This window comes from Ambystoma mexicanum, chromosome 7p (genome assembly GCF_040938575.1).
Source record: "Ambystoma mexicanum isolate Mex_15411 chromosome 7p, UKY_AmexF1_1, whole genome shotgun sequence".
In the NCBI taxonomy this organism is placed as follows: Eukaryota; Metazoa; Chordata; class Amphibia; order Caudata; family Ambystomatidae; genus Ambystoma; species Ambystoma mexicanum.
This window is the reverse complement of record NC_090939.1, coordinates 79,002,169-79,028,207: the sequence shown is the minus strand read 5'-3', so window position 1 is coordinate 79,028,207 and position 26,039 is coordinate 79,002,169. Positions and strand designations below refer to the sequence as shown.

At 47.3% G+C, this 26,039-nt stretch overlaps 1 protein-coding gene across 4 annotated transcripts in view; it reads right to left on the bottom strand.

Annotated features, from left to right (window-relative positions):
• The window catches only part of NDC80 (NDC80 kinetochore complex component), a 735,052-nt gene that overhangs the window by 417,012 nt on the left and 292,001 nt on the right, over nucleotides 1–26,039 (bottom strand). For all 4 annotated transcript variants that reach the window (XM_069635820.1, XM_069635823.1, XM_069635822.1 and 1 more), the window contains one exon: nucleotides 22,878–22,958. In XM_069635820.1, coding sequence (XP_069491921.1) covers nucleotides 22,878–22,958 — 81 coding nt within the window. The remainder of the gene's footprint in view (nucleotides 1–22,877; nucleotides 22,959–26,039) is intronic.

The following is a 26,039-nucleotide window of genomic DNA, read 5'->3' as shown; positions in this document are numbered from 1 at the left end:
ATCTGCTCTGGGATGCAGCAGCGAGACACAAAAACAAATGACATTGTTTTCAGCGTACCACAGACCAATTTGTTCTTATAGGATGAGCCAGGATCCATTTCATGGGACACCAGAGCGCAATGCTGATGTCAACACTAAAAATGACTGTTGGGTTATATGTTGCAAGTCAAAATCACTTGGGCCAAGACAAAGGGGTGCAGGGAGGCTGGAATCTTCTGGGGCAAAGGAGAGACACTAGCTCCATGGTACGACCACTGGAGGCAGTAAATGGGGATTTCCCCTAGCTGTCCAGTGCGTTTTAATTTGCCAGGAAGCACCAAAGACCATCCAGTCCAAGAGCAGATGCTCTGTAGCCCCATGAAGAAATGTGCCATCAGGATAGGATGCAAACAGCCAGTATAAGAAAACACACTCACTAAATCATTTACACCCAGTTTGAGAGGCGCGGGAGACTCACATAGGAATGTGCCAGTTGAGCAAAACTAGGCATGGAGCATGAACCAGGTGCAATGAGAAATCCTGTGGTAGCAATTATAGAAATAGGGGAAGGAAGCTTGTGCTAGATATGCAGCAGCGCCCGCTGCTTACACTGGTGCATGCAGATATCCAGGAAGGGGGGCCTATTCCTTGCTGTTCTGCCAGGCACAATGCTTGAGTGGGACGTCGCCACAATTCCCTGCCTCACTGACAGGGTGGACCCCACAGGAACCACATTAAGGAACACCAACTCCCCACACCTGGTGACATGAAGGGCATATAAACAAGGAGAAGAGGTGGGTCCATGAGTAGTCAGAACCCAAGGGGCCTGGGAAGAAACAGGTCAGCAAATCAAACATTATTACCACAATTACCCAAATCAGCCACAATAAAGGGAAATGTGCAGAAATAGCTGTGTGGGGCAGCAGGAGGTGTTCCAGAGTAGTGTGTGTGTGGTGGAAGAGAAGAAAGATTAGTGGTAGAATGAGCAATAATAGCACAAACGTTGTGGTGGCCATTCCGAAGAGCAAGAGTCTTACAGCGGTCAGCATATGAACCCAGGCTTGTACAGGAGTCTTGTTGAGGAGTTGGGCCCAGGCCTCCCCACTTCCAGGTGTAGGCAGATTATGACCAAATCCTACCAGAGACACCAGCTAGAGTCCTGAATAAAGACGCAATCTCCAGATTTGATGAAAAAAAGATCAACCACTATCTTTGCTCGAATCCCACAAAAACTGAAATCACGTGTGGGGGCGGGGGTTTGGGGAGGGTCCTCCTAAAATTAAACTAACACATTTCCATTTCTAGTTGGACACGATACCAAACTAGGTCACTGAAAATGCAGGTTGTCGAAGCCCTTCTGCTTTCCAGACTTGGGTATTGCAACACCATATAAACTGGTTTCAGCAAGGAGTCAATCCGTAATGTATATCTTTTTCAGAACAAGGATGCTAGACTTCTCCCTTAAACCGTAGGACCTCACACCCAGGGCATTGAAATATCTAAAAAAGCCACATGTCAAATAGATATTCATTTTTAAAACCCTTTGCACCAACCACAAGAGCATTTGCAACCAATACCCAAACAAGCTCTCGCAAAGCATCAAGTAGCACTTGCCAATCAGAAGCCAGAGTTCTGCATATCTGCACTGGTTAAGCCCACCCAAGCTTTTCAGAAACCATCATATTAGCGGCGTTCGGCCTAAAACACTGAAACATGTCCCTGCAGATAACCATTTACAGCTCACTATAAACTTAAATCCTCTCCAATGGCTACAGACCTCCAATAACCGGCCTTGCGTCTTCTTTCCTCTAGAGCTGTAATTTCCTTGTAATGTGTCTTGCTCTTACACAAAGGAATGCGATTTATACTGTGATCTGATGTGATCTTAAAGCCCCACCAGTGCTCTAAAGCAAATTCCACCGCAATTTGGAACATTACAAAGTTTAAGTATCTTGGTTCTGTAAGGAAGGCATGGTATCAAACAGTAAAACAGATGAAAGTGATCCCAGTTAAAGGGTGTTTATTGAACTTCAATTGGGTTTGAAAAACGGCTCTCTAATCCTAAATCTAAAGAGGGGGGCAAGCTACGACCATCAAATAATAACAACTCAGTCCTAGTCGAGTCTTAAGGGTCTATACTAATAAACCTATTGCAAATCCCTACTTCTAAATACAAATAGTGTTCAAGAAATGATATGTCAGGATATTCAAGTCATTGGCTTCCCTTCCCAATGTTCTCAGCACGGGACAAGGTGGCAAACTCGAGCTTAGCACAGTCTCTGGCTTCTCTAGCACATGGATGCAGTTCAAATCTCAGTATCAGGGCCTTCTGTGTCAAAGTGTCTTTGTCATTCAAAGTCTCCTACTTCAGAGGGCCTGATGCGACAAATAAACATTCAAAAGTTCCTTTCTCCTCAGGATTCTCATTTACAACTTCTTTGGTGATTTTTGATTCACCCTGGCTCAGACCCACTTTAACACAATGCTTTCAATTGATCTCTGTCCGCTGTGCCCGGATCAACTTTAGAAATCAAAGACTTTCGATTGTGTGCAGGATTTTGCTCAATCCGTCGCAGGGCCACTTTGATTCACACTTACTGGATCTCTCTCACTTTGCCAATTGTTAGCTGGATACCTTACAGAGACTTTCGACAGAGCACCCATGCAGTGCCAGACCACTCTGTTAATGGTAGTGTGTTGTGGTAGTGTATCTTGCTTTAAAAGCTCAATCACTCATCAGAAGTTCAATTTTACTCGTGTCCTTCATCACACACGTTTTAACAATGTTTGTTCCAGCGCTCGTCAACCTGGTAGGATGGGGTAAAGGTGTTACAAGGAAGTGGATACCGCGTCTCAAAATCTGGTGTCCCACTCCCACAAGAACCCTCACTCCTGTGTTCCTCCCACACTCCGGCATCTTTTAATTCACAAAGTACAAGCCAATCAAGTACAAGCGCACCCATGGATTCCGATGACATCTCAACTTTCAGTCGCCAATACGCATGCAGGAGATTCAGTAGAAAGTTCTTAACTGTTGCCTATAGGCTTGGCATACTTTTCTGCCTGGAAAAGTGAAACTATGGATCAGCCATTTTGCTAAAAGAATGAGGTGCTGGGGGTGGCCACGATGCCATTTAGGTAAGCAGAGCTATGCTTTCAATGTTGCACTGAATCCCACGTGTCCAAGACAAAGAATAGTTGCTGTAAAGGAAGCCACAATGCCAGTAATGTGATTGCGGGGAACAATGAGGTTGTAAAGTTTTGGATTTGATTTGGTACCAGGGGCACCGCCTTCAGAAAGGAGACTCTTAACAAGTTTACCAATCTACCAAATTTGAGCTTAAAAGCACTCAAATTGCTGATCAGAGCTGTAGCTAGGGGGTGGACCTTGAGGTGCCCAGCCAGCCCCAGTGTCTCTGCTACAGTCCATATAGTTTTCTTTTTCATTGACAGGCACACAGTGAGATGTGCACAGAGAAATGTGTTAGGGGGTAACTGAAGGGACAAAAAGTACAAAGTGTACTGTGATAAATCTGGTGATGTCCTCGCTTCTTTCCCTGAGGAGGCCTTCCCCCATATGGCCGACGAACGGCAGCTGCTACCTAATCCTAACCCTATGGGGTGGCTATATGAAGGAGGAGGATCTGGGGGAGGTACACCTCGGGAGAGTAACATGGCATTGCTGGGGGAAACCACGTAACCCCGCCCCTTTCCTTTCAGGGATGTTTCCCTTCGTCCCCCTTGCCCTAATGACATATTGCTACACTCCTCCCCAAACTCCAGACAGAACTTCCGTTATTAGTCCCAAAAATCCCATTACGGATAGTACATTGACAAATAGCTGAGGAAGAACAGAGTACTGAGGATCACAAGGACCGGGCGACCAACACAGTGGTCTAGTTGTTGGGAAATGATTAAGCAAGATGGAGAGAAGAGAGAGAAGAGGAGAGAGAAGAGGAGAGAGAAGAGGAGAGAGAAGAGGAGAGAGAAGAGGAGAGAGAAGAGGAGAGAGAAGAGGAGAGGAGAGAGGAGAGGAGAGAGGAGAGGAGAGAGGAGAGGAGAGAGAAGAGGAGAGAGAAGAGGAGAGAGAAGAGGAGAGAGAAGAGGAGAGAGAAGAGGAGAGAGAGAGAAGGGAGAAGAGAAGAGAGAAGGGACAAGTTACTTACCTGTAACTGTTGTTCTCCAGTATGGGTCTTGGCATGGATTCACATGCTCATGAATATTCCCCGTCGTCAGGCTGGGAATCCTCGATAAAGAAAAAATCAGTTTTGTTTCTGAACTGTCTTTCTACTATTAATCAATCACTGGCCTCTGGGTCATACTGCCCCCAGCCAATGACTGCCCTCTACCTAAGCCCCTCCTCTGGCAGCCATCTTCAGATATGGTAGCACGTAAAATGGCAGTAAGACCAAGAGAAGAGCCACAGAAGGGTAGGGTTTGCATGTGAATCTATGCCAGACCCATGCTGGAGGACAATAGTTACAGGTAAGTAACTTGTTCCTTCTCCAGCATGGGGTCTGGCATGGATTCACAAGCTCATGATACAAGAATACATAGCAGTACACACATGTACAACCACGGGAGGTGGTGAGGCTCAACATTAAGCATTTCAACAACTCAACATTAAGCTCCTAACCAGGCTCACCTTCAAGCGAACAGGTTGCGCAGCACTGCCTGGCCGACTCTGGACTCCTCCCTGGAATCCCGGTCAACATAGTAGAATCTCGTGAAGGTGTGCGTCGACCTCCACATAGCAGCCCTGCAGATGTCCAGCAAGGGCACACCAGACAGGAACACCGTAGTAGCAGCGATCGCTCTGGTTGAATGGGTTCTCGGACGGCCGGGCAAAGGTTGGTTTGCCAACCGGTGACAGTGCATGATGCATCCGGGCATCCGGAGAGCCATCTGGAAATGGAAACCTTCGAGAGGGCCTTCCCATGGTTCACAGGTCCAAAGTTCACAAACAGCTGTGATGTCCTCCGAAAACTCTTTGTGCGGTCCACGTGGAACTTCAGTGCTCTAGCCACATCCAGCGAGTGCAAAGTACTCTCAGCCGGCGACAAAGGCGACGGGAAGAAAACAGGTAACACCAAGGGCTCGCTGAGATGGAAGTCTGACGGCACCTTGGGGATAAAAGAGGGCTGGGTCCTCAGCACTACCCTTGTCTCCTGGAATGTCAGATATGGAGGCTTACAGGAGAGGGCCTGGATCTCTCCCACTCGTCGTGTGGATGTGATGGCCACAAGAAAAGCGGTTTTCCACGATAGGAACTTCAGCGGTGCCGAGTGCAGGGGCTCGAATGGCAGACCCATGAGCCTGGTCAGCACCACATTAAGCTCCCACGCCGGGGCCGGAGCCTTCACTGGTGGGAACGAGCGGAACAGTGCTTTCATGAACTCCTTCACCAGGCGAAGCGACTACAGAGATGGCCGCCGCAGAGTTCTGGTGTAGCGGGAGATAGCCGCCAGATGGATTTTGATGGAGGCATGTGCCAGCCCCGCCTTGGCCAGCGACAGCAAGTACGGCAGCACTTGAGGGGCTGTGATCCGTAGGGGGTTGATATTCTGTGCACGGCACCAGACGGAGAACCTCTTCCACTTATGTCCATCGCACTCAAGAGTCGAGGATGCCCTGGCCTTTGCATGGACTTTCTTGCAGTCCGCCAGGATGTCTTAGCCTCTGAACTCTAGTGCTGCAGGATCCAGGTCTGCAAGTTCAGCGATCCCGGGTCGTGATGTAGGATGGCGCCACCTTACCCGACATGTCCAGAAGGTCCGGGAACCATATCTGCCTCAGCCACACCGGTGCGACGAGGATCATCCTGCACCGGGCCGTCTGAATTGACTGATGAGATGCAGAAGCAAAGGCAACGGTGGGAACGCATCCAGGAACAGGCCGTCCCAGGGGAAGGAGAATGCATCACCCATGCTCCCCGGATGGGGAAACCTGCTGGCGAACCTCTGGCACTTGGTGTTTGTCGCCGTCACAAACAGATCGATCTGGGGACTGCCCCACCGTCGGAAAAGGAGATCCATTTGATCCTGCCAAAGTTCCCACTTGTGGCAGGAGCTCAGCTTCCCTGGATAGGGCTGGGGGAATCTGGTACCCTCCCTGCTTCCAGATGTAGAACATTGCGGTGGTGTTGTCGGTGAAGACCCGTACCACTTTGCCCTTGAGGGAGGGCACCGCGAGTATATTCCAGAGCCCAGGAGCCTCTTTGGGACGAATTCTAGCACTCCCTTTCTCAGCATGGCTCGTACCTCCAGAAGCAGCTGTGGAACGTGGTTTTCTTTCCTGGCCATAGGTGGGAAACAGGGGCACTTCCTTTGGAACTCCAAAGTGTGCCGTGGGCCAGGGCATCCAGTACCCAATGGTCGATGGAGATGGACTCCCACACGCCGATTAAGTTCGCCAGCCGATCACCCACCCGGGTGCTTAGGTGGGGGCCCGACACTGGCTCCTCACAGTACCGAGAGTAAAGTGGAGAATTATTGCAGTGAGAGAAACAAGAGCAAGAGATAGGCAACATGCATAAGGACATGCATTGCATTCATAAATGAGTCATAGATAAAGACACGGACATGGGCAGAGGGAGAGCGTGAGGGCAGAGATCAAGATGAAGCAAAAAGAGTAAAATTGCCTGAGCGATCAATCTGTACAGAGAAAGACAACGGCTCAGATAAATTTGTGCAAACGTGGAAGAGCAAGGGAGTAGAGGGTGAAGGAAAACAGAGAATGCGCATGAAGCAAAGATCATTGAAAGTAAGGAAAATGGAGACCGACAAAGTAGCCTAGGAGTGAAAAACAAGTGGTTGGGAAAGACCTTCCGCCTTACTAGGGTGAGGCAATGGGTAAAATGAGAGATATGGAAATCCAAAACTACCTTCGGTAGAAACGTAGGTCGGACTCTTAACACCACCTTTTCCTTGTAGAAAACTGTAAATGGTTGCTTACATGATGAGGCCTGCAACTCGCTACCCTGCGTGCTGAAGTTATAGCCATTAGGAAGATAGTCGGTAAAATCAGCAATTTCAAAGGGCAAGAATGAAGTGGCTCAAACGGCTTACACTAGATTCAAATCCCAAACGGGAACCACAAAAGGGGTTGGAGGGAACACATTTGTGAGCCCTTTTAAGAATTGAATTACTAGTGGCATCTTAAAGTAAGAGGTTTGCTCAAAAGTGCGCTTAAAAATAGTAAGCATCGCCCAGTAACTTTTTGACAGTGCCAACCTGGAGGAATGATAACACCATAGGTGTGTCGCATAGAAACGTGTCCACATTCTTCTCTTTGCATCAGCTGCAGAACTTGTTCCACCGACAGCGATAGAGAGAGATTTAGTTGCTGGCTTTCGGGCCAAAAGCAAAATCTCATGTCTTCCGGGAGGTCCCAATCCTTGTATCTCAAGCTCTCAAAACCATGTATGACGGTTGAGAGTCTTGACCTCTGGATGGAGAACCCGAGCCTCCTCTTGCGGGATAAGATCTGCTCTTTGGGGAAGATGAATTGGAGGGGCAGATGTCCAGAAGGTCTGGGTAACACGTCCTCCTGGCCCAAGCCGGAGAAGAACAAGTTACTTCTTACCTGGTAACGTTCTTTTGACGGGATGTTCCTCCGACGTATTCCTCATCTTTGATAATACGCTTCCAGCTTGCTGGCCTCGGAAATTCTTTCTGTAGAGGGTGCTGCGCGTCGACGTCCGCCGAGTCGATGTCCCTCGACGGCCACCGTATCGGCGCCAACATCACCATGCCCATAAATAGCCACGCGCTGCGTCCGTTGCTCAGTTCCGTTTTGTAGCATAAGAAAAGTCATGCCTGAATTGGTTAGTGACCTTGAAGGAGCGTAAGCTGCAACCACAAGGGAAGTTATCACTGCGGGGATGGTTGGGAGGGGCGATAAGGAATATGTCGGAGGAACATCCCGTCGAAAGAACGTTACCAGGTAAGAAGTAATGTAATTGGAGGTGGGAGTGATAGTGATATGTATCCCTTTAGGGATAGACCGAATGTAATACAGCCTTGCCAAATCTGGTCTCTTGAGCAGTGGAGGAATCCAGATTGTAAAATGTTGTGAATGTATGTGCGGACGACCATGTGGCAGCCGCACATATGTCCCGGACCGGTACCCCTCTTTGGAGAGCCGAAGAGGCCTCGATACCCCTGGTTGAATGAGCCCTGAGATTTTGGGGTGGCTCTTTCCCTGCCGGTTTGTAACATTCCAGAATGGCCAAAATAATCGACCTGGAGATGGTTTGTTTTGTTATGGGTAGTCCCAACTTGTGACCTGAGTATCCTACAAACAGTTGGTCTGCTTGCCTGATCTTAGCCATTCTGCTGATGTAAAAGCGGAGAGCTCGCCTAGGGTCCAGCCTATGTAGCCTTTCCTCCTCTTTCCCCGGATGGGGAGGAGGGTAGAATGAAGGCAAGGTAATTTTCTGAGTAATATGAAATTCAGAAACCACCTTTGGGAGGAAATTAGGCTTCACCTGTAGGACAACTTTGTCCTTGTGGAAGATTGTATGTGGGGGTTTACAGGAGAGAGCTTTCAGCTCACTCACCCTCCTAGCAGATGTTAGTGCTACCAATAGAACAGTTTTAAGCGTGAGAAATCTCAGCGCGCAAGAGTGAAGTGGTTCGAATGGAGTGCCCATTAAGAAGTTTAAGACTAAATTTAAGTCCCATAAGGGAACCTGGAATGGTTTTGGAGGGTAAACATTAGTTAGTCCCTTGAGAAATTGTACCACTAGAGGAATTTTGAAATACAATTGTTCCTCCGCAGTGTGCTTGAAGATAGAGAGCGCTGCCAGATAGCCTTTTACAGTGCCCACTTGAAGGCCTGAGTTTGCCAAGTAGAGTAGAAACGATAACACCGTTGGTGTACCACATGAAAAAGGGTCAATATTCTGTTCCCTACACCAGCTGCAAAATTTGTTCCAACGGCAGCGGTATAAAGACTTTGTTGCTGGTCTTCTGGCCGAAAGCAACACCTCCATGACGTCATCAGGGAGATCCCAATCCTTGTACCTCAACCTTTCAGAAGCCAAGCGTGAAGGTTGAGGGTTCTGGTGTCTGGATGGAGAACCTGACCTCCCTTCTGCGAGGGAAGATTCTCTTTGAGTGGAAGACGGATTGGAGGACAGATGGACATATCTAGAAGGTCCGGGTACCACGTTCTCCTGGCCCTGGAATCTTTTCAACCTCCTGATCATTTGAGGAATAACAGGGACTGGCGGGAACGCATAAAGGAGTGGAAACTCCCAGTCCACTATGAACGCATCTCCTAGAGCTCCTCTCAGGGGAAAATCCCTTGAACAGAACAGATCGCACTTCCTGTTGATGCTTGTGGCGAACAGATCCACCTGAGGGGTTCCCCAAAGGGCGAAGATCTCTTGAAGGACTTCCTGAGCAAGCTCCCACTTGTGGGAGACTGTGCTCTGCCTGCTCAGAGCGTCCGCTGTCAAATTCTTCTCTCCGGCTAGGTGGACTGCCGATAGAGAGATTCCTTCCCGAATTGCCCAAAACCAGAGCTGCATTGCCTCTCTGCACAGTGGCAGTGATCCTATGCCTCCTCTTTTGGTGAGGTAGTGCATGGCCACCGTGTTGTCTGTCATTATCAGGACATTTCTCCCCTGTACTGATGGCAGGAAAGCTTTCAGCGCTAGTCTGATCGCTCTCAGCTCTAATAGGTTGATGTGTAGTCTGGACTCCGATGGAGACCAACGACCGCTGATGGTCAAGTCGTTGGCATGGGCTCCCCACCCCGTGAGTGAGGCGTCTGTGACTACTGTTATCTCCGGCCATGGTTGCCAAAACAGTTCTCCTTTCAAGATGTTCTCTGGATAGGCCCACCATTGAAGGTCGCGGGCTACCTTGTCCGGAATCCGGAGGAGATCTGTCATTCTCCCTGAGAATTGTGACCACTGACTTCTCAGTGCCCACTGAAGAGATCTCATTCTCAGGCGAGCCTCTGGCACAAGGAAGATGCAGGATGCCATGAGGCCTAGCAACCTCAAAAAGTCGAAGGCTGGGAGACGTTGGGCATTTTGAAATTTGGCGACCATCTGTAGAATATCTTGAGCCCTCACCTGTGGTGGCGAGGCTTTTCCCACGGAAGTGTCCAGGACCGCTCCAATGAACTGGAGTCTCTGTGATGGTATCATCTGTGACTTCTTTAAATTGAGGGAGAAGCCCAGTCTGTGAAGGAAGAGGCAGACATAATCTAGCTGGGCCTGGGCCTGTTCCGAAGATACGGCCCTGATCAGCCAATCGTCCAAGTATGGGTAGACGTGGATCCCTTCCCTCCATAGACTCACCGCCACTACCGACATCAGCTTGGTGAAGACCCTCGGGGCGGAGGTCAGCCCAAATGGCAGAACTCGAAATTGATAATGAGAGTCGCCAATTGCGAACCTCTGGTATTTCCGGTGTTTGAGATGGATCGGCACATGGAAATAAGCATCCTGAAGATCCAGAGATACCAGCCAGTCCTGGAGCTGGAGGGCCTGAAGGATCTGAGAGAGTTACCATCTTGAACTTGTCCTTCCTGAGGAACTTGTTCAATTCTCGTAAGTCCAAGATAGGTCTCAGTCCTCCGTCTTTCTTTGGTTTGAGAAAGTAGGGGGAGTACCAGCCCTTGTTCCTGTCCGCTACAGGCACCGGTTCTATGGCACCTTTCTCTAGCAGGTCTATAATTTCCTGCAAGAGGAGCGGATCTGGAACTTTTAGAGAGCTGTTCCCTGGTGGATGACTCTGAGGGATGTGTAGAAAGGGTAGGCAGTAACCTTGGGCAACTGTCTCCAATGCCCAAGCATCTGACGTTATAGCCTGCCATTCCTTCAGATGGTGAGTTAACCTGCCCCCTACAGGTGTATTGTGTGGGAAGGCCTCAGAGTGGTTTGGGGGCGGCTGATACAGATGCCGAGGGTAAAGAGGCACCTGCTGCTGCTGCGGTCTTAGTACTTTTGACCCGTCCACCTCGGGTGGATCTCCTTTGGCCTCTTTGAGCCGGCTGTCCTCTGCCTTTCCCGAATGCGGAATAGTAGCGAAAGGACTTTCCTCTCCTAGAGGTTCCTGAGGGACGAAAAGGAGTTTGGTGGATAGCAGCTCCTAAGGATTTTGCTGCTGCTTTAGAAGTCTAACTTTTCCAGACTGTCATCAGCCTTTTTCCCGAATAATGAAGAGCCGTCAAAGGGCATATTCAAAAGTCTGGCCTGTACATCAGGGGCAAAGCCCGACTTTCGCAACCACGCATGCCTGCGGATTGTTGTACTTGCCGAAATGGCCCTGGTGATACTGTCAGCGGAATCGATGCCAGTTTGAAGTGATTCGCACATAGCATCTTTGCCACCTAGAATGATGTTAAGGAAGGCTTCCTTTTCCTCTCCTTTGGGTATGCAGTCAGCCGCTGATGAAGCACACTCCCATAGTGTGTGACTGACGTTGATGGACTTCAACGCCATACTACAGGCAGAGAAGACTTTCTTTGCCATAGAGTCGTACCTCTTGTCATCTCTATCCTGTGGGACAGTAGGGTAAGCGGTCCTACTGCTAGATGAAGTTGCCGCTTGAACCACCAGGATCTCTGGGGTCGGGTGTTTTGACAGGTATTCAGGGTCAGCAGCCGCTACCCTATACTTGGTTGACAATCTTTTATTGACTGCAGGGATAACTTCGGGAGTTTCCCAATTAGATGCAATTTTTCATTGTAAGGCTGCATGGAAGGGGACCACGGGTCCTCCTGTGGGCCCTTGTCCAATATATCTGTTAGGTCATCCTGTTGGAAAACAGGTGAAGGCGCAGACCAACCCATAAACTCAATTATTCTTGCCATCAGGGTTCTATATGGTGTTTCGGCATGTTACCCTGGGTCTGGCTTAACAAAATCCACTTCTGGGGAAGTGTCCAGCACACTTGCCTCATGTAGTGGCTCCTGTAGTTCCTTCAGCCTTCTTTCCTCAGAGGTGAAATCCTCTGCAGTAGGCAGTGTGGTCCTCTGTAATCCGAATGTTTCCTGGTCAGAATCTTCCCCTTCTTCATAAATTGAAGAAAGTCCAGTGTATTCTGACCTCTGAAATGGAGTAAAACCCATTTCTAAGGCAGAAGGAGCCAAACTCGTCGTTATTGGACAAGAAAACGATGTCGTCGACGCCGATGTAACAGGCTTCGAAGGCGCCGAAAACGGCGTCGAAAAAACTGGAAGGAGTCTCGAAGAACTCGAGAGGATCGGGATCCTACTCGAGGGCATCGACGACGGTCTCGGCGTCATGCCGGAGGCTCTTGAAATCACTGTTGGCTGTGGGGTGGCCTTGGTCCTCTCATCGGCGTCGAGTCGATCGAACGATGCATCGAGGAACCCTTCTAAAACGGCGTTGATGCCGCCGATCCTTGCGAAGGAATCTTCGACGAAGGAATCCTCGACGACGGCGAAGACGGTGCCTTCTTATCCGATTACTCATGGCGCTCTCGGGTGGAATGTTTTGCCGGGTGCCGCGACTCGTGGCGTTTTGATTTTTTGGGTTTTTCACCCGGGGTATCACCCTCAGCTGTCTTTGAGGGGGTCGAGGCCGCGTTCTCGAAGACACTTAACATTTTTTTTCCGAATTCCTCCCACTCAGCGCTTGAGAACCGTGTTTGGTGGGACAGGAGACTCTTTCTGGGGACACAGAAGATGACGAGGAATGGGACCTTCGACGTCTCTTTTTTGAGTGTCTTGATCGCGACGAATGGTGGGAGCTGCTTCGAGATCTAGAATGGGAATATTTGATGGCGAGGAGACGAATGCCTCGACTCAGCCGACGAAACTTTCGAGGTGGTTTTGGCTGACTTACCTCTCTCGAGCTTCCCCTTGCGCTCCTTCAAAGCCTTCGCCGTCATGGACATGCAGTCCTCACAATCCGAACAATGGTGCTCGGATCCCAAGCAGACCCTGTGTGGATCCGTTATTGACATTTTTTTACCGCAGTCTCGACATTTCTTGAAGCCGGATCGCACCGTCGTCGGTTCTGATGAAGAAGCCATTGAGAACGATAAGGAAAATTCGAGTAGAAATAGATAGATAACCTGACTGAACTGAGCAACGACGTTCCGAGGCCCCACGAAGCGCGGAAAAACGGAACTGAGCAACGGACGCAGCGCGTGGCTATTTATGGGCATGGTGACGTCGAGAGACATCGACGCGGCGGACTTCGACGCGCAGCGCCCTCTGCAGAAGAAATTTCCGAGGCCAGCAAGCTGGAAGCGTATTATCAAAGATAAGGAATACGTCGGAGGACACAATCCCTTCGAAATAAGGATCATGTATTTCCCGAACTTTCTCAATCTCTGATCACGGGAGGAATGACGGGGACTGGAGGAAACGCGTACAGGAGTGGAAACTCCCAGTCCACTAAGAACCTGTCCCCTGGAGCTCCTCTCAGGTGGAAATTCCCTGGAGAAGAACTACTCGCACTTCCAGTCAACACTGGACGGGAACAGAACTACTTGAGGGGTTCCACAAAGAGTGAAGATCTCTTGAAGGACTTTGAGCTACTTCTCACTTGTGCAAGACCGTAGTATGCCTGCTCAGAATGTTCGCCACTGTGTTCTCCTCCATGGCTAGGTGAACGGCCAACAGGGAGATTTCTTCTTGAAGTGCCCAGAACCATAGCTGCATTGCCTCTCTGCACAGTGGCAGTGACCCTACACCACCTCTCTTGTTGAGGTAGTATATGGCCACTGTGTTATCCGTCATTGTCAGGAGATTCTTTCCATGTACAGTGGGCAGAAAGGCCTTCAGCTCTAGTCCGATTGCCCTCAGCTCCAAAGGGTTGAGGTGTAGTTTGGACTCTGATGGAGAACAACAAACGCTGTCAGACCGTGGGCTGACAGCGACTGAGTCATCCGTAACTACTGTTCTCTCCAGCCATGGCTGCCAAAAAAGTTCCCCTTTCAGAATGTTGTCCTCACAATCCCACCACAGGAGACCCTGTGCGACCCTGCTCGGAACCTGAAGTAGATCTGACATCTTGCCAAGACGACTGGGACCTGAGGGCACCCTGGAGGGATCTCATTCTCAGGCAAGCCTCTGGCACCAGAAAAATGCAGGGTGTCATGAGGCCCATCATCTCAGGTAATCTAAGGTTGGTAGACGCTGGGCATTCTGGAATTGGGTGACCATCTGCTGAATGTGCTGAGCACTCACCTCCGGTGACAAGGCTTTTCCAGAGGACGCATCCAGGAATGCTACGATGAACTGGAGCATCTGGGAAGGCATCTTGTGGGACTTCTTGAAATTGAAGGAGAAGCCCAGTTTGCGGAGAGGGTGGCAGGTGATGCTGAGATGTTCCAGGATCAGTCAATCATCCAGGTAAGGGTAGATATGAATCCCCTCCTCTCTTGAGACTCACTGCCACCACAGCCATCAACTCGGTGAAAACCACCGGGTCGGAGATCAGTCCGAATGGCAGAACTCAAAACTGATAGTGAGAACCCCAACAGCGAACCTCAGGTACTTCCTGTGCCTGTAATGGATAGGCACATGAAAGTAAGCATCCTAAAGGTCCAATGAGACCATCCAACCCTGGATATGGAGGGCCTGAAAGATCAGAGAAAGGGTACCGATTTTGAACTTGTTCTTCCTGAGGAACTTGCTCAAGTATCTCAAGTCCAAAATTGGTCTAAATCCTCTGTCCTTTTTGGAGATCAAAACGTGAAGGGAGTACCAACTCCTGCTCCTCTCGGTCACAGGTACTGCTTCTATTGCACCTTTATCTAACAGCTTGGAAATCTTCTGCAAGATGAACGGATCTGGAATTTTGTGGGCGTGGCACCCTGGCGGATGATCCGGAGGCCTTAAAAAGGGGAGGCAGTAAACCTGGGCTGTTTGCAAGGCCCAAGCATCGGAAGTAATGCCCTGCCATTCATCCAGATCCTGAGTGAGCCTGCCTTCCACCGGGGTCTTGTGAATTAAGGACTCAGAAGTTTTGAGGCAGCTGAAGCTGATGCTTGGGCGGACTTAGTACCGCTTTCTCATCCACCACAAGGGAATTTTCTCGGACCTCTTTGTCTGGCCAACCCTCTTGCTTTTCCAAATGAGTAGAAATAATGAAATGACCTATCCCTCTAAGACTGTGCTGTGGGGTGTGATGGTTGCAGCTGTGTGATAACACTAAGTGACTTGGCCGCAGCTTTTGAGGTCTATAATTTCTCAAGGCTCTCGGCTTGCTGCCAAAAAATTGAGTGCCATCAAAGGGCATGTTGAGTAGTCTGGACTGCACATCAGGTGCAAAACCGACTTTCTCAACCAGGCAAATCTGTGCATAACTGTACTCGCCGCCATGGCTCTTCTAACACTATTGTCAGAGTCCAAACCCGAATTGAGAGACTCACAATATTGTCTTTCCATCCTTCACAATATTCAAGAATCCTTCTCATTCCTCACCTTGAAGGTGTGGGTACATTTTGCAAGAGCGCAAGTGGCATTGATACATTTTAAAGTCGTGCTGCTGGCTCAAAAATACCTTTCAGCCAGTGCGTCGAAACGCTTGTCTGGTGCGATGGTAGGGTACTCTACCTGCCTTGATGTAGAAGTTGCAGCATGTACCACAAGGCTTTCCAGGGTAGGGTGTCTTGAAAGATATTCTGAACCAATGCTTGAGGGTCTGTATTTTTTTTGGTTGGATTTTTAATGATGGATAGGTATGTATCTGCATACTCCCAGTTAACCATACCCCTTTTTTGAAGAGCTGAGTTAAACCAGGTTTTTCTGCAGACCTTTATCCAAAATATAAGTCAGATCATCCTGCTCAAAGGGTGCAGCTGGTCTCTCCCAAACCAGGTATTCTGTTACGTTATTCATAAGCTGTCTGTAAGATGCCTCATCATGCTCTGATGGATCAGCTTTCCCAAATTCAGGGGAAGTGCAAAGAGATTTTTGTATAGATCCTTCATTCTCGACTTCAGATATTAAGGCCTCAAGAACATTGGGCGTTCCTTACTCCAGACCAAAAGGTGGAGTGCCTTGATCTGAAGGTTGATATTACTCGAAAATTAGGAAAAAGATTTGAAAAATTTGGTTTAAGGAAGTGGCTTGAAAGACACTTCAAACTCCTTCAATGGCGTTTAAGGCTTCAACACCTTCGACGTCAATGGACTCTCAAAGGGTTGGCGGATTTTCACCTGGGCTTGAGGGCACACAAGTGCTAGCCTTTTTGGTCTCTTTTTCGGCCTTAGTAGTTTGACAGATTGGTGGCCTTTCATCTCATCTTTCGAGGGGGATGGGGTCACCTTCTCAGAGATTATCATTTGAAGCCTAAAGGCCTCCTATTCAGCTTTCGAAGTCGACTTACCTGTGCAGGCTAATCTGCGGTCAGGCGCGAAGGACGAGGACAGAGACTTGCAACGTTGTTTCTTTGATTTTTTGGAAGACTAAGAGGAATGGCAAGAACCACTGAGACCGTGAACGTTTCTTTGAACGTTTCCCTCTGCGGTAAATCACACCTTGATTCGTCCGACGAAAGTCTTTTGGAAGGTGTCGTGGAAAGGGATTTACGAGGGGGCCTACCCGCAGCTATCGTCCCCCTTTCGCCCTCCTTGAACGCCTCCCCCGTCATGGACTGAGAGGATCCACAGTCAGCCATGCTGTTGTCAGTGCCAAGGTACCATAAACAGATGCAATGAGGGTTGGTTATGGAATTTTCGACCCACAGTCAACATTTTTTTAACCTGTTTTTCGGGGTAGAGGATGTTAGGGAGAATTCTCTCTTTAGGCTGAATTTCCTAACCTAGTGAGTCGCCCAGCAGCTTTGCTGGATTTCTGGAGTTTGTTTTTTTCTCCTGCCAAGAGCAAGACTCTTTTTCTCCCACTCTTGGACATGATTTATGGTGTTCCTTTGACTGTTAATGTGTTTTATGGGCTATGGGGTCCTTTACTCCATAGGGTCTCATGTGTTTTTACTATGTGTGTTACACAGCACCCTCCGTGCAGTAACACAGGGGTGTCATAGTGACACCCCACCATAGACTCCATACCCTGGGACTGACTACTGTCTCCCAGGGCATGTAAAGTCACCATTGGCTTTACTAGTCCCAAATTATTAACAGAAACCAGTACAAACCATCATATTGTGGACGTACTGGTCGGGGCAATTCGATTGCCCCGGGGTCTGTTAGTCGAGGGGGCACGTCTCCGTCCCCCCTGATCGAGTTTTGGCTGGTGGCAGTGGATACTACTTTTTATATTCGACCGCGAATATATCCCTATGGGATTTTCCCATTGTTCGAGGCTACCAACTTTAATTATTTAATTCTCATAGCCTCGAACATACCGCAGGTTTATTTATTTAATATTAATTCGCCGGTTGGTATTTTTTGCCAGGACTCGATTCTAAAATGGCGTTTTGTGTTCTCTTCTGTGACTCCAACCCAAGTCGAGCCCTTTGTTCCACTTTTTGGCGGGCTTCTCCACAGAAGCCTCCAAAAGTGGTGCCACTCTGTTTGGGTACCACAGAGGGTGTGGGAGAGGGTTAAGGCACCCTGGACTGAGTTACCTTGGTAACTCAAGTCGCACTCTTGTGTGATTGGCTAGCATGGTTGATTGACAGCTAGGCTGAGTGAATGAGGGTGTGCTGCATAAAAGCAGGGCTTTGGGGACTGGAACTTCAGAAGTCGCCACAGGACCTGAGAATCCGACGAGGGAGAAGCTGAGCCGACCTACCACGACGACACCACCGGTGGAGCCCTGCGGAACCGACTCACCACTTCCCGACGACAGAGAAGATCTCCCGGCTGGAGAGGCTTCTTCCCCTGACTGGTGGGCACAACCTTTTTACCTTCTTCTCTTCGCACCCCAGACCGTCTTGTAGTCGAATTGCCCGTGCCAAGCACCCCGGCAACCGGATAGCCACTTACCACTGGACCACAAATAAAAGGACCACTCCTTTTACCTGAGAACTCCGCGGCTGGTTTCTTCCGTGGCAGTGCAACAGACTCCTGTCTTCCTCCCTCAACGAGATCCTCTCTTCCCCCGGACGAAGCACCGACTTGCAACCGCTGCCAGGAACAACTGCCCCCGCTGGAGTATTCTCACCACTTTAAGGTACCGTGTCCGCCAGGCCTCCCTTTCTAAAGACTGCTACAAGGTAGTAATAACCCCTTAACCTTCTGGACTGGGCTGGCCGCCTTGACCTAACTGGTCCCTTTCTTTGGTCCAACACATTTTGAACCTTTTCAAGACTTTTGTGCACTGCAACCGTGTGACCTTGGACACATTTCGTTTTGATCCCCTTAATGTGGATCCGGCCTTCTGAACTCTAACTTCACGGTTTTACTTTGCCTTCCTCTCTTGTTGTGTTCTTGTAAAGGTGTTGGGACCTGTTTCAATTTATACTCTGCTTTTCTCTCCCTTTTAAAACAAATTATTAGAGTGCCACCTGCGTTAAGCGCTCACCGCTGTCTGAAAATAAGTGGGGCTTACTTAAGACTTGTCTAATATTCTTCTAAGGGAGTGTATATCTTTTAGTGACCTGCTTACTATTAGTGCCTGTGTGTTTTTCTAAATGTGGTTTTAAATAAATAATTATATCTCTTTTACACCAAGCCCTGGTCAGCGTTTACTTGTTCTACTGTGTTCTTTTGACCTATTGTGAATACTCTGTATACTGCCTAACTCTTCTTGAGGGAAGTCTGACTGCTCAGCCACAGCTACCAAGTGAATCTGTGTGGTACAGACTGCTACCAAGTGGGTTTACTGCCAACCACCTGTAGTCTTAAATCTTTTGCAGTGGTCCCAGAGGGAACTGCACAGGTGTCTGCCTAACAGAGGATTTAGACATTTTTTATAAATCTTCAAAGATTTATCATAAACCAACTGCGGCGTATCCGAAGTGAAAGCTTAAGCGGAAAAAAAGGAACTGAAGTAACGGGCGCAGTGCGTGCAATTTACACTGTCGATGGCATCAACCTCAATGGGGGACGGAGGCTGTCGAGGGACATTGAGTCAACACCGCACTGCACCATCTACCGCAAAAAGAAATCCAAAGCAGCTGACGCTGGAATCGAGAGGTAAGATGAGGAATACGTGGGAGGACGCAATCCATTCGAAATGGCTCTTTCGGCTTTAAAAACACACTGTGCAGGTTACATATATTGTTCCATGCATTTATTTTAAATTATGTGCACGTAAAGCAAGTGCTAGCATTTATTTATAGTCTCAGCAGAGAGTTAAAGGATCAACTGGTCATGAATTCAGATCCCATTTATTTCATTACTTACCATGTATATAAACACTTGAGTTAAGTGTGTTAAACTCTCAGCACTGCAGAACAGATATGTCTGCCTCAATGCCAGAACCATATGAAACGCACCAAGAAACTGGATCCTCAGACAGAAGAAAGCATGACTTAATTTTGACAGAAAACCCTAGGTCAAGGATGTTGCACATTGCATTGGGCGCTATAGCTATTAGCACCCTATGTTTTCAATCTGGAAACCCAGACTGCTGAGAGCAATATTATTTTGCATGAATGAACGGGACGAGCTTGCGGCGGGCGTCTCATTCATTCATACAAAAATACTAACCTAAGATGGCAGCCATGGAGCAGGAAGTCATAATTTTTTTTTTAGACACGGCCACGGTAGGAATGGTTAAGTTTCTGTTTCCATAGGAAGAGCACTTTTTGGGCGGCTTATAACTTTGCTCCCCCTGGACGAATCCTCACCAAACTTGGCAAAAAAAAGTATATGGGCCACTCTGAATTTTTTTGCAAAGTTTGGAGATGTTTTGTCCTGGGGGGCAAAAGTTATAGGGGGAGTCCCAAAACGTCTTTTTTCCCATAGACTGAATGGGGGAAAAACTATGCGCACGGCTACAGTTCAAACCACTGGACGGATTTTCACGAAATCTGCGGCAGGTACAGGGGCTTGGTACAGAAAGCGTGCTTTTGTAAATTTGGTGACCTTCCGTGCAGTACTCTTTCTTTAAAACTATCAAAAAGTAGGTCTGAAAGAATTAGTGATATCTATGTCCGCTTCGCCGTCACACTTCCCTGTTCGGTCCACGGACAAGATACCGATTGGCTAAGGGGCTGGCGTCATGACCGCGGACTCTGGCCTGGAAAAAGGAAGTAGCCCATTCAAAAGTCTGTGTGAAAGGTATAGTGTTTGAAGCTGTAAAGCAAACAAACTGCAAACGTGAATTAAGCAAGAGTAAACGTGAACTTTGAGTCAAAGTGGTCCTGCGGTGGTCTGTAAAGAGCCACACACATTCAAAAGTCTTGGACATTTGAAAGGGGTCCAAGCACGATTGAGGGAGACCTGAAGTACAATAAGCTTGGGGAAGGGAGCCCGCTGGCAAGTTTGTGTTGAATTGTGACGCGAGAGGTCTGAGCCGAAAGTCAGGAAAGAGACTTTAACGTGGAAGGCCAGGCGGGCCTCAATCCACGGTTTGGAACGGCTTAGAGTGTCAGAAACTGAGCCAGTGTGTGTCATCCTGCCCACAAGGACAGCTGGTTCAACTACCTTTATTCTTTTGAACACTGATTTTTTCTTTGCATACATTTCTCCTTTTTACACTTTATGTATAAGAGATGGGGCAAGCATTAGGGTTTGGTTGGCATAGGCCATTTTGATTTGACGGACTCCACTAGGACTAGTTTATCGTTTGATGGTCGAGACTACTCGCATCTAGTTATAGGGCAAAATAGTGTTTCTCTGACCCCAACATTTTCAATAACGGTTTTACAAATTGTATTCATTGCGTCAAGTGTCATACTTGTGATACCATGCCATCCCTACAGTACTCATAGTATCAAATGCAAGGAGAACGTTTTCTATATAAACCCCACAACAAGGTACAGGCTTGCATGCCAAGTGAAGACTCCTGTGCAACTGCAGCTATCATAAAACAGGTGCGCACATGCGCACAGACACGCTCGGTCATGGCATCATATGTATGGAGGAGTCCCCTATATCTAGATAAAAAGCTCACCTGCCCAGGTACAGCCTTGCATGACAGGTGAATACCCCTATCAAGCTACAGCCTGGGTCATAATGCCTGAAACACTCGCTCAGACATAGCACATGTAAGGACAGTCTTCTAGATCTAGATAAATCCCAGACAGCCAGGTACAGGCTTGATTGCCAGGTGAAGACTCCTGGCCAGCTACAGCCATCATAAGTCTAGCCCATTTATGTATATAGGTATGGTGACATATTTCCTCCAACCTCCACATCAATAACGTTTTCACCTTATTATATTATCGTTTGGTTTATAAGAAACCTTTCACATTAATTCTGCACAGCATTACATACACATGTAAGAAAATTAAGAAAAATGGCATAACCTATCTTCACAAAACAAATTCATCCAGAGTCACAGACTAATATTTACAATTATTTCCTAAACATCTTCTAAAAATCTGATAGTCGCAATCAACAGTGGTGTTGGCAGGCCTAGATTCAATGCCACAGGGTCATCAGTTAAAATCTTATTTACAAAACGAGTAAACATTCCAAAAGCATGGCCCATCAATTTAGGACCACATAGTACTAGATGTTTTAAAGATGCCTATCCATTTACGGACTCAATACCAGCATCACATGCATTCCCAACCTTACACCCATAATGTGTCTAGTCTAGTTTAAGTTCAAACTATATCTTGAGCACCCTGAGACCTTTGGGTTAGTGTTGCGCTATACAAGAATTTATTTAGTTAGGTAGGTATTGCAATTTTATTTTTGGCCACAAAATGGTCTCAAACAATTTGTTATAGCGCCCAAACTTTCCCCCTCTCTTGCAAACTAGCAAAAAGCTTATGAGATTTAACCTTGCTTATCGTCCAATCAGTTTCTTTTTTTAGCTTGTTCGGGGTGCAGTATACATACAGAAAGCTTTATTCACATTTAGGGCCCACAAGATGGTCCAATTTCGTAACCCATTCTAATAAAGGTTCTGATGCCCCACTTCTGTAGAACTCAAAATATCTATGAACAGCAACGCTTTGGCCGGATCTAACATCTTGGTATATAGCTGTAGGCTCTCCAAGCAAGAATCGCAGTCAAGGATATCCAACCCAGTTCATGCCTTATGACGGCAAAGATGGAATTCCTTTCCAGATAAGCCCCTCCATATTAACCAGAATTGAGTTGCCAATACTGGGGTTAAAATTGTAGACCATAGATCAAACCCGGAACTACCTTTCTTCTGTAGTAATTTAATACCGGGGTTCAGTGAGAAACTACAATATCGCCAATTGTCTTTAGTTGGGCTATGTAAGGCACAAGCTTGAGTTTTAGCAATTTATTAAGGGAAGCCTTATTTGGTTTCGTTTGTATTTGGAAACCCAATTTTTAGCTGTCTTTCCTCAATATACCAATTTACATTATTTTTATGGTACCCGGTGCTGGTCATTGGGACGGCTCTCGGCGGATCCAAGATCCAGCACCAGATGTGTAGCCGGGTCTCGGGATCCGGCCAGAGTCAGCCGCCCAAGACCATGAAGCCCGCTGGAAAACTTAAATTTAAAAAAATGAAAATAAAAAAAAGCGCCCGCGACGGCAGCATTGCCTTTTACCGCGGCTTTGGCACAGGGGTGTAATGCACAATGCTTGCTAGATGTACAACTGATTCCTACTTCTCTGTAGACCTATTGGTGTCTGGTCAAATAATATAATTTCAGCATGGCCAACAATTGGATTAAAATAATATTTCCTGGGCTTGGTGGAAAAGATCTATGCCAAGTAAGGGTCTGGTAAGTAGAAGTTAAATAACCATGGGGCCAACATGAATCCCTGCCGAAGGCCCCCAAATGTAGCAGTTGCCCCTTCTAGGTCCCCCCTATCATTTAATCTCACATTTGGATGTGTTTGAGTGTAGCATTAATAGATTTAACAGAGTTCTAGGGACTTTCGAGCAAGTTTCACCTGATTATGCTCAATGCCGTCTTCCGTTTCTTCTTCCCAGGACCCATATGATAACTGTGCCTCCTTCTGATGAATGCGCAACTGAAAAAGAAACAAGGAGAAGAGATGAGAAGAAAAAAAAGGAAACCAGTGTTTTTAAATACTAAAATAGCCACAAGTAATTAAAACCAGACCCAACAAACCCAGTGGCATGTTAAAAGACGGAGTAAAAATTTAGACCCACCCTCAACCTGTTCTATGATGGCGTTCTAAGAAATAAGTTCCTTTCCTACATCAGTAGTTGTGAAGGGTTTTGACCCATGCTGAATCAATAGACTGGGTAGATGTGGGGGGATGAGCTGTCGCCGCCCATCATTCCATCCCAGAGTCCAGGAGAAAACGCGCAGTTGTGCACATACCAAAAGCGCCAGGGGTGAAAGGTGGTGCCAAAGGAAAAATAGCAGCATATGTCAGAGCAAAAGTGCTTTTAAATCACTTGTGTTTCTTTGAGGGCAAGCTCCAAATGTCAAGTTCAAACATTGCAAGATAGCTAATACCGGAGACCCACTTTCAAAACACATAAAATGAACATTGAAACCCAGGTAGAGGATTCAATTCCATTTTCTGCGGGACGCTCTGCCGGGAGACTCCAGACTTCACATCCATAAATCTCCAGAGACCAGAACTTTACTTCAGAAATTAAAGCAAGGGCCTAAACCCACAAACTGAGAACTCTTCTCAGCAGGCCTCAGCATCCTTAACATCATTTGCAAACTATTTCACAGCCGAGCGAGCTGCCTGAATTCTTTGCCAAGAACTTTTGCCAGTACCCAGAAAGCAGTGTTACATCCAGAATCCACTTGATCCGGACCGGAAAGCAGAGCAGTATCCAGAGCCAGAGGCTGCTGTATCCAGAGAGGCTAGACCAGCAGAGCAGAGCTGACCCAGACGCTGTGAGCAGAACCGCCCGAAGTCCAGTCCAGTTGACCAGATCCGTGACGAGGCCCATTCATTTCAAAATTAGGAGTGAGTATCTGCCAGAACTGTGCAGAACCCAATTTCTTAGTTAAAATAATCTAATCCAAACTATTTTAACCTAAGTAGAACTGCCTCCTAGTAATCCTGTCATCTGTCATTCTAAAGCTGCGAGCTGTCATCTGTCATTCTAAAGCTGCAAACTGTCACCTGTCATTTTGAGTTTTACTTTAAATCCGAAAAACTACCTTTACTATCGTCCGTATCTCTGGAACCATTTGCTTTCATTTAAAAGCTAAGATTCTAGGCTTTCCAACGAACCTAAAACCGAGTTGCTAGTCCTTATACTTTAGCCGTAATCACGATTCACGCACTCGCAAAATTTTACCGCGATTTGGCCCGATTTCTTCACCTGTAAAAGTCAGCATCTCCTTGCTTTCCTTGGCTAAAATCTGTTTAACCTGCTAGTTACTCAGAGCATTGCTAAAGGGAGCCTGAACTAATATCAACTAGATATCACCCACCCTGAACCTCCTGCAGGGAATTAAAATCAATTTTAGCCTCTTTTCACTTCATTGCCACCACATTTCAAAGTAATTCGCCTGTGTTTAAAACTCATACCGGTTTTCTCTAAGCTTGCTGGGGGAACTGGAACTGTGTATTGCATTATAAAGTGTGATTTGTCGGGATTCTTGATGACTGTGTGCTCTCCTTCCATTTCTTACATTGCATAGGAGGGGGGGTGAATTGCCAGAGAAAAAAAGTGATATTATCTTTTGCTAAAATCATATCAAGTTATTTCCGTACTGCATTTTATTCCTCATTGCTTTTCCCTTGAAACCATAAAAGTGTTTTCGCTTCCTTATCCATCCTATACCAACTCCTCATTGATTGTAAAGAGGTGTGCTAGTGTCAGATTACCCATTGTTGATCAACATTATATTCATAAGTGTGATATCAATTATTAATTTACTATAAAAGTGTGATATATATATTGTTTAATTTTTCAAATAAACCTTTTAAATTTGCAAAAACAAATCTACTTCTTGGCTCAGTGGGATTCTAAGAGAGGGGTGTTATACAAGGGTTCATCATCCAGATTATAACTTGCCATAAAAATATATAAATAAGGGCTTCCCTTGGGCATCCCAGACAAGGCACTGACTTAGTGGGATTGCTTGATTGGAGTCACTTACATAGTTTAGGAGATTGATCTCCGGTACACCATGATCTGGCGCAACACTTTCCACGCTGGCTATTTGGGCACAGGTCGCTTTTTAGGCACACCCTGTTGGCCGCGGCTACCAGGGCACAGGGACACGCGCGCCGATATATATGTTTTGCTTAAATTTATTGTTAACCGAATCACCGAAAAATGCAGTGCTTCTGTTAAAAGCATATTTTAGCCGCTCCTTAGATGGAGCTGTACTGCACCCTCCAGGAACAAATAAGTTGCTGCGTCTTGCAAGTTAAGTTCGCAGGACACAACAGCCTATTTGTGTATGGAGCGTGCATTCACGGGGGAGCTGTACTGAGCGGCTACAGTTTGCTTAAATATATGGTTAACCAAAGCAGTGCATTTTCCCATGATTTGGCTGACAATACATTTAAGCAAAACAAATATCTAGTTGCGCAGGTCCATGTCCTGCTTGCCGTGGCGAAAGTGCTGCGCCGAAAGCAACGCACCAGAATGTCTGACTTAGTTTGATCTCGGTACACCCTCTTTTGGCGGTGCCGTTTAGCCACGGGCCGGTTTGGCGCAGCCACTTTGCAGCAGCGGCTAATTTGGCACGCCCATTTTGGTGCAGGAGCCTTTCTGGCACAGTCGATTTGGCGCAAGGGACGTGGCTGACATTGCAGCCACGTCTAAACTCCCTCAGGTAAAATTCTAAACCATAATTCGTTGCAAATGCAGCCCGTGGACAGGCACTGTGCCTGTTAACGTGTTGCATTTGCAAAGAATGATCCGCCGCTGCCGGGACGTTTATCCCAATAGGCGGCATGGCCAGATGCTAAATGCTTGTTGGGGAGAATTCTCCAAAATGGCTAATTTCCCTTACCTACTGAGTTCCTCAGCAGCTCTGCTGGATTTCTAGGATTTATTTTTTTCACCTGGTAAGAGTGCGAGCCTTTTTTTCCCCACTCTTACCTGTGTTTTGCTGTGTGTGTGTTTAACATTTTTGTGTTCATAGACTGTGGAGCCTCACC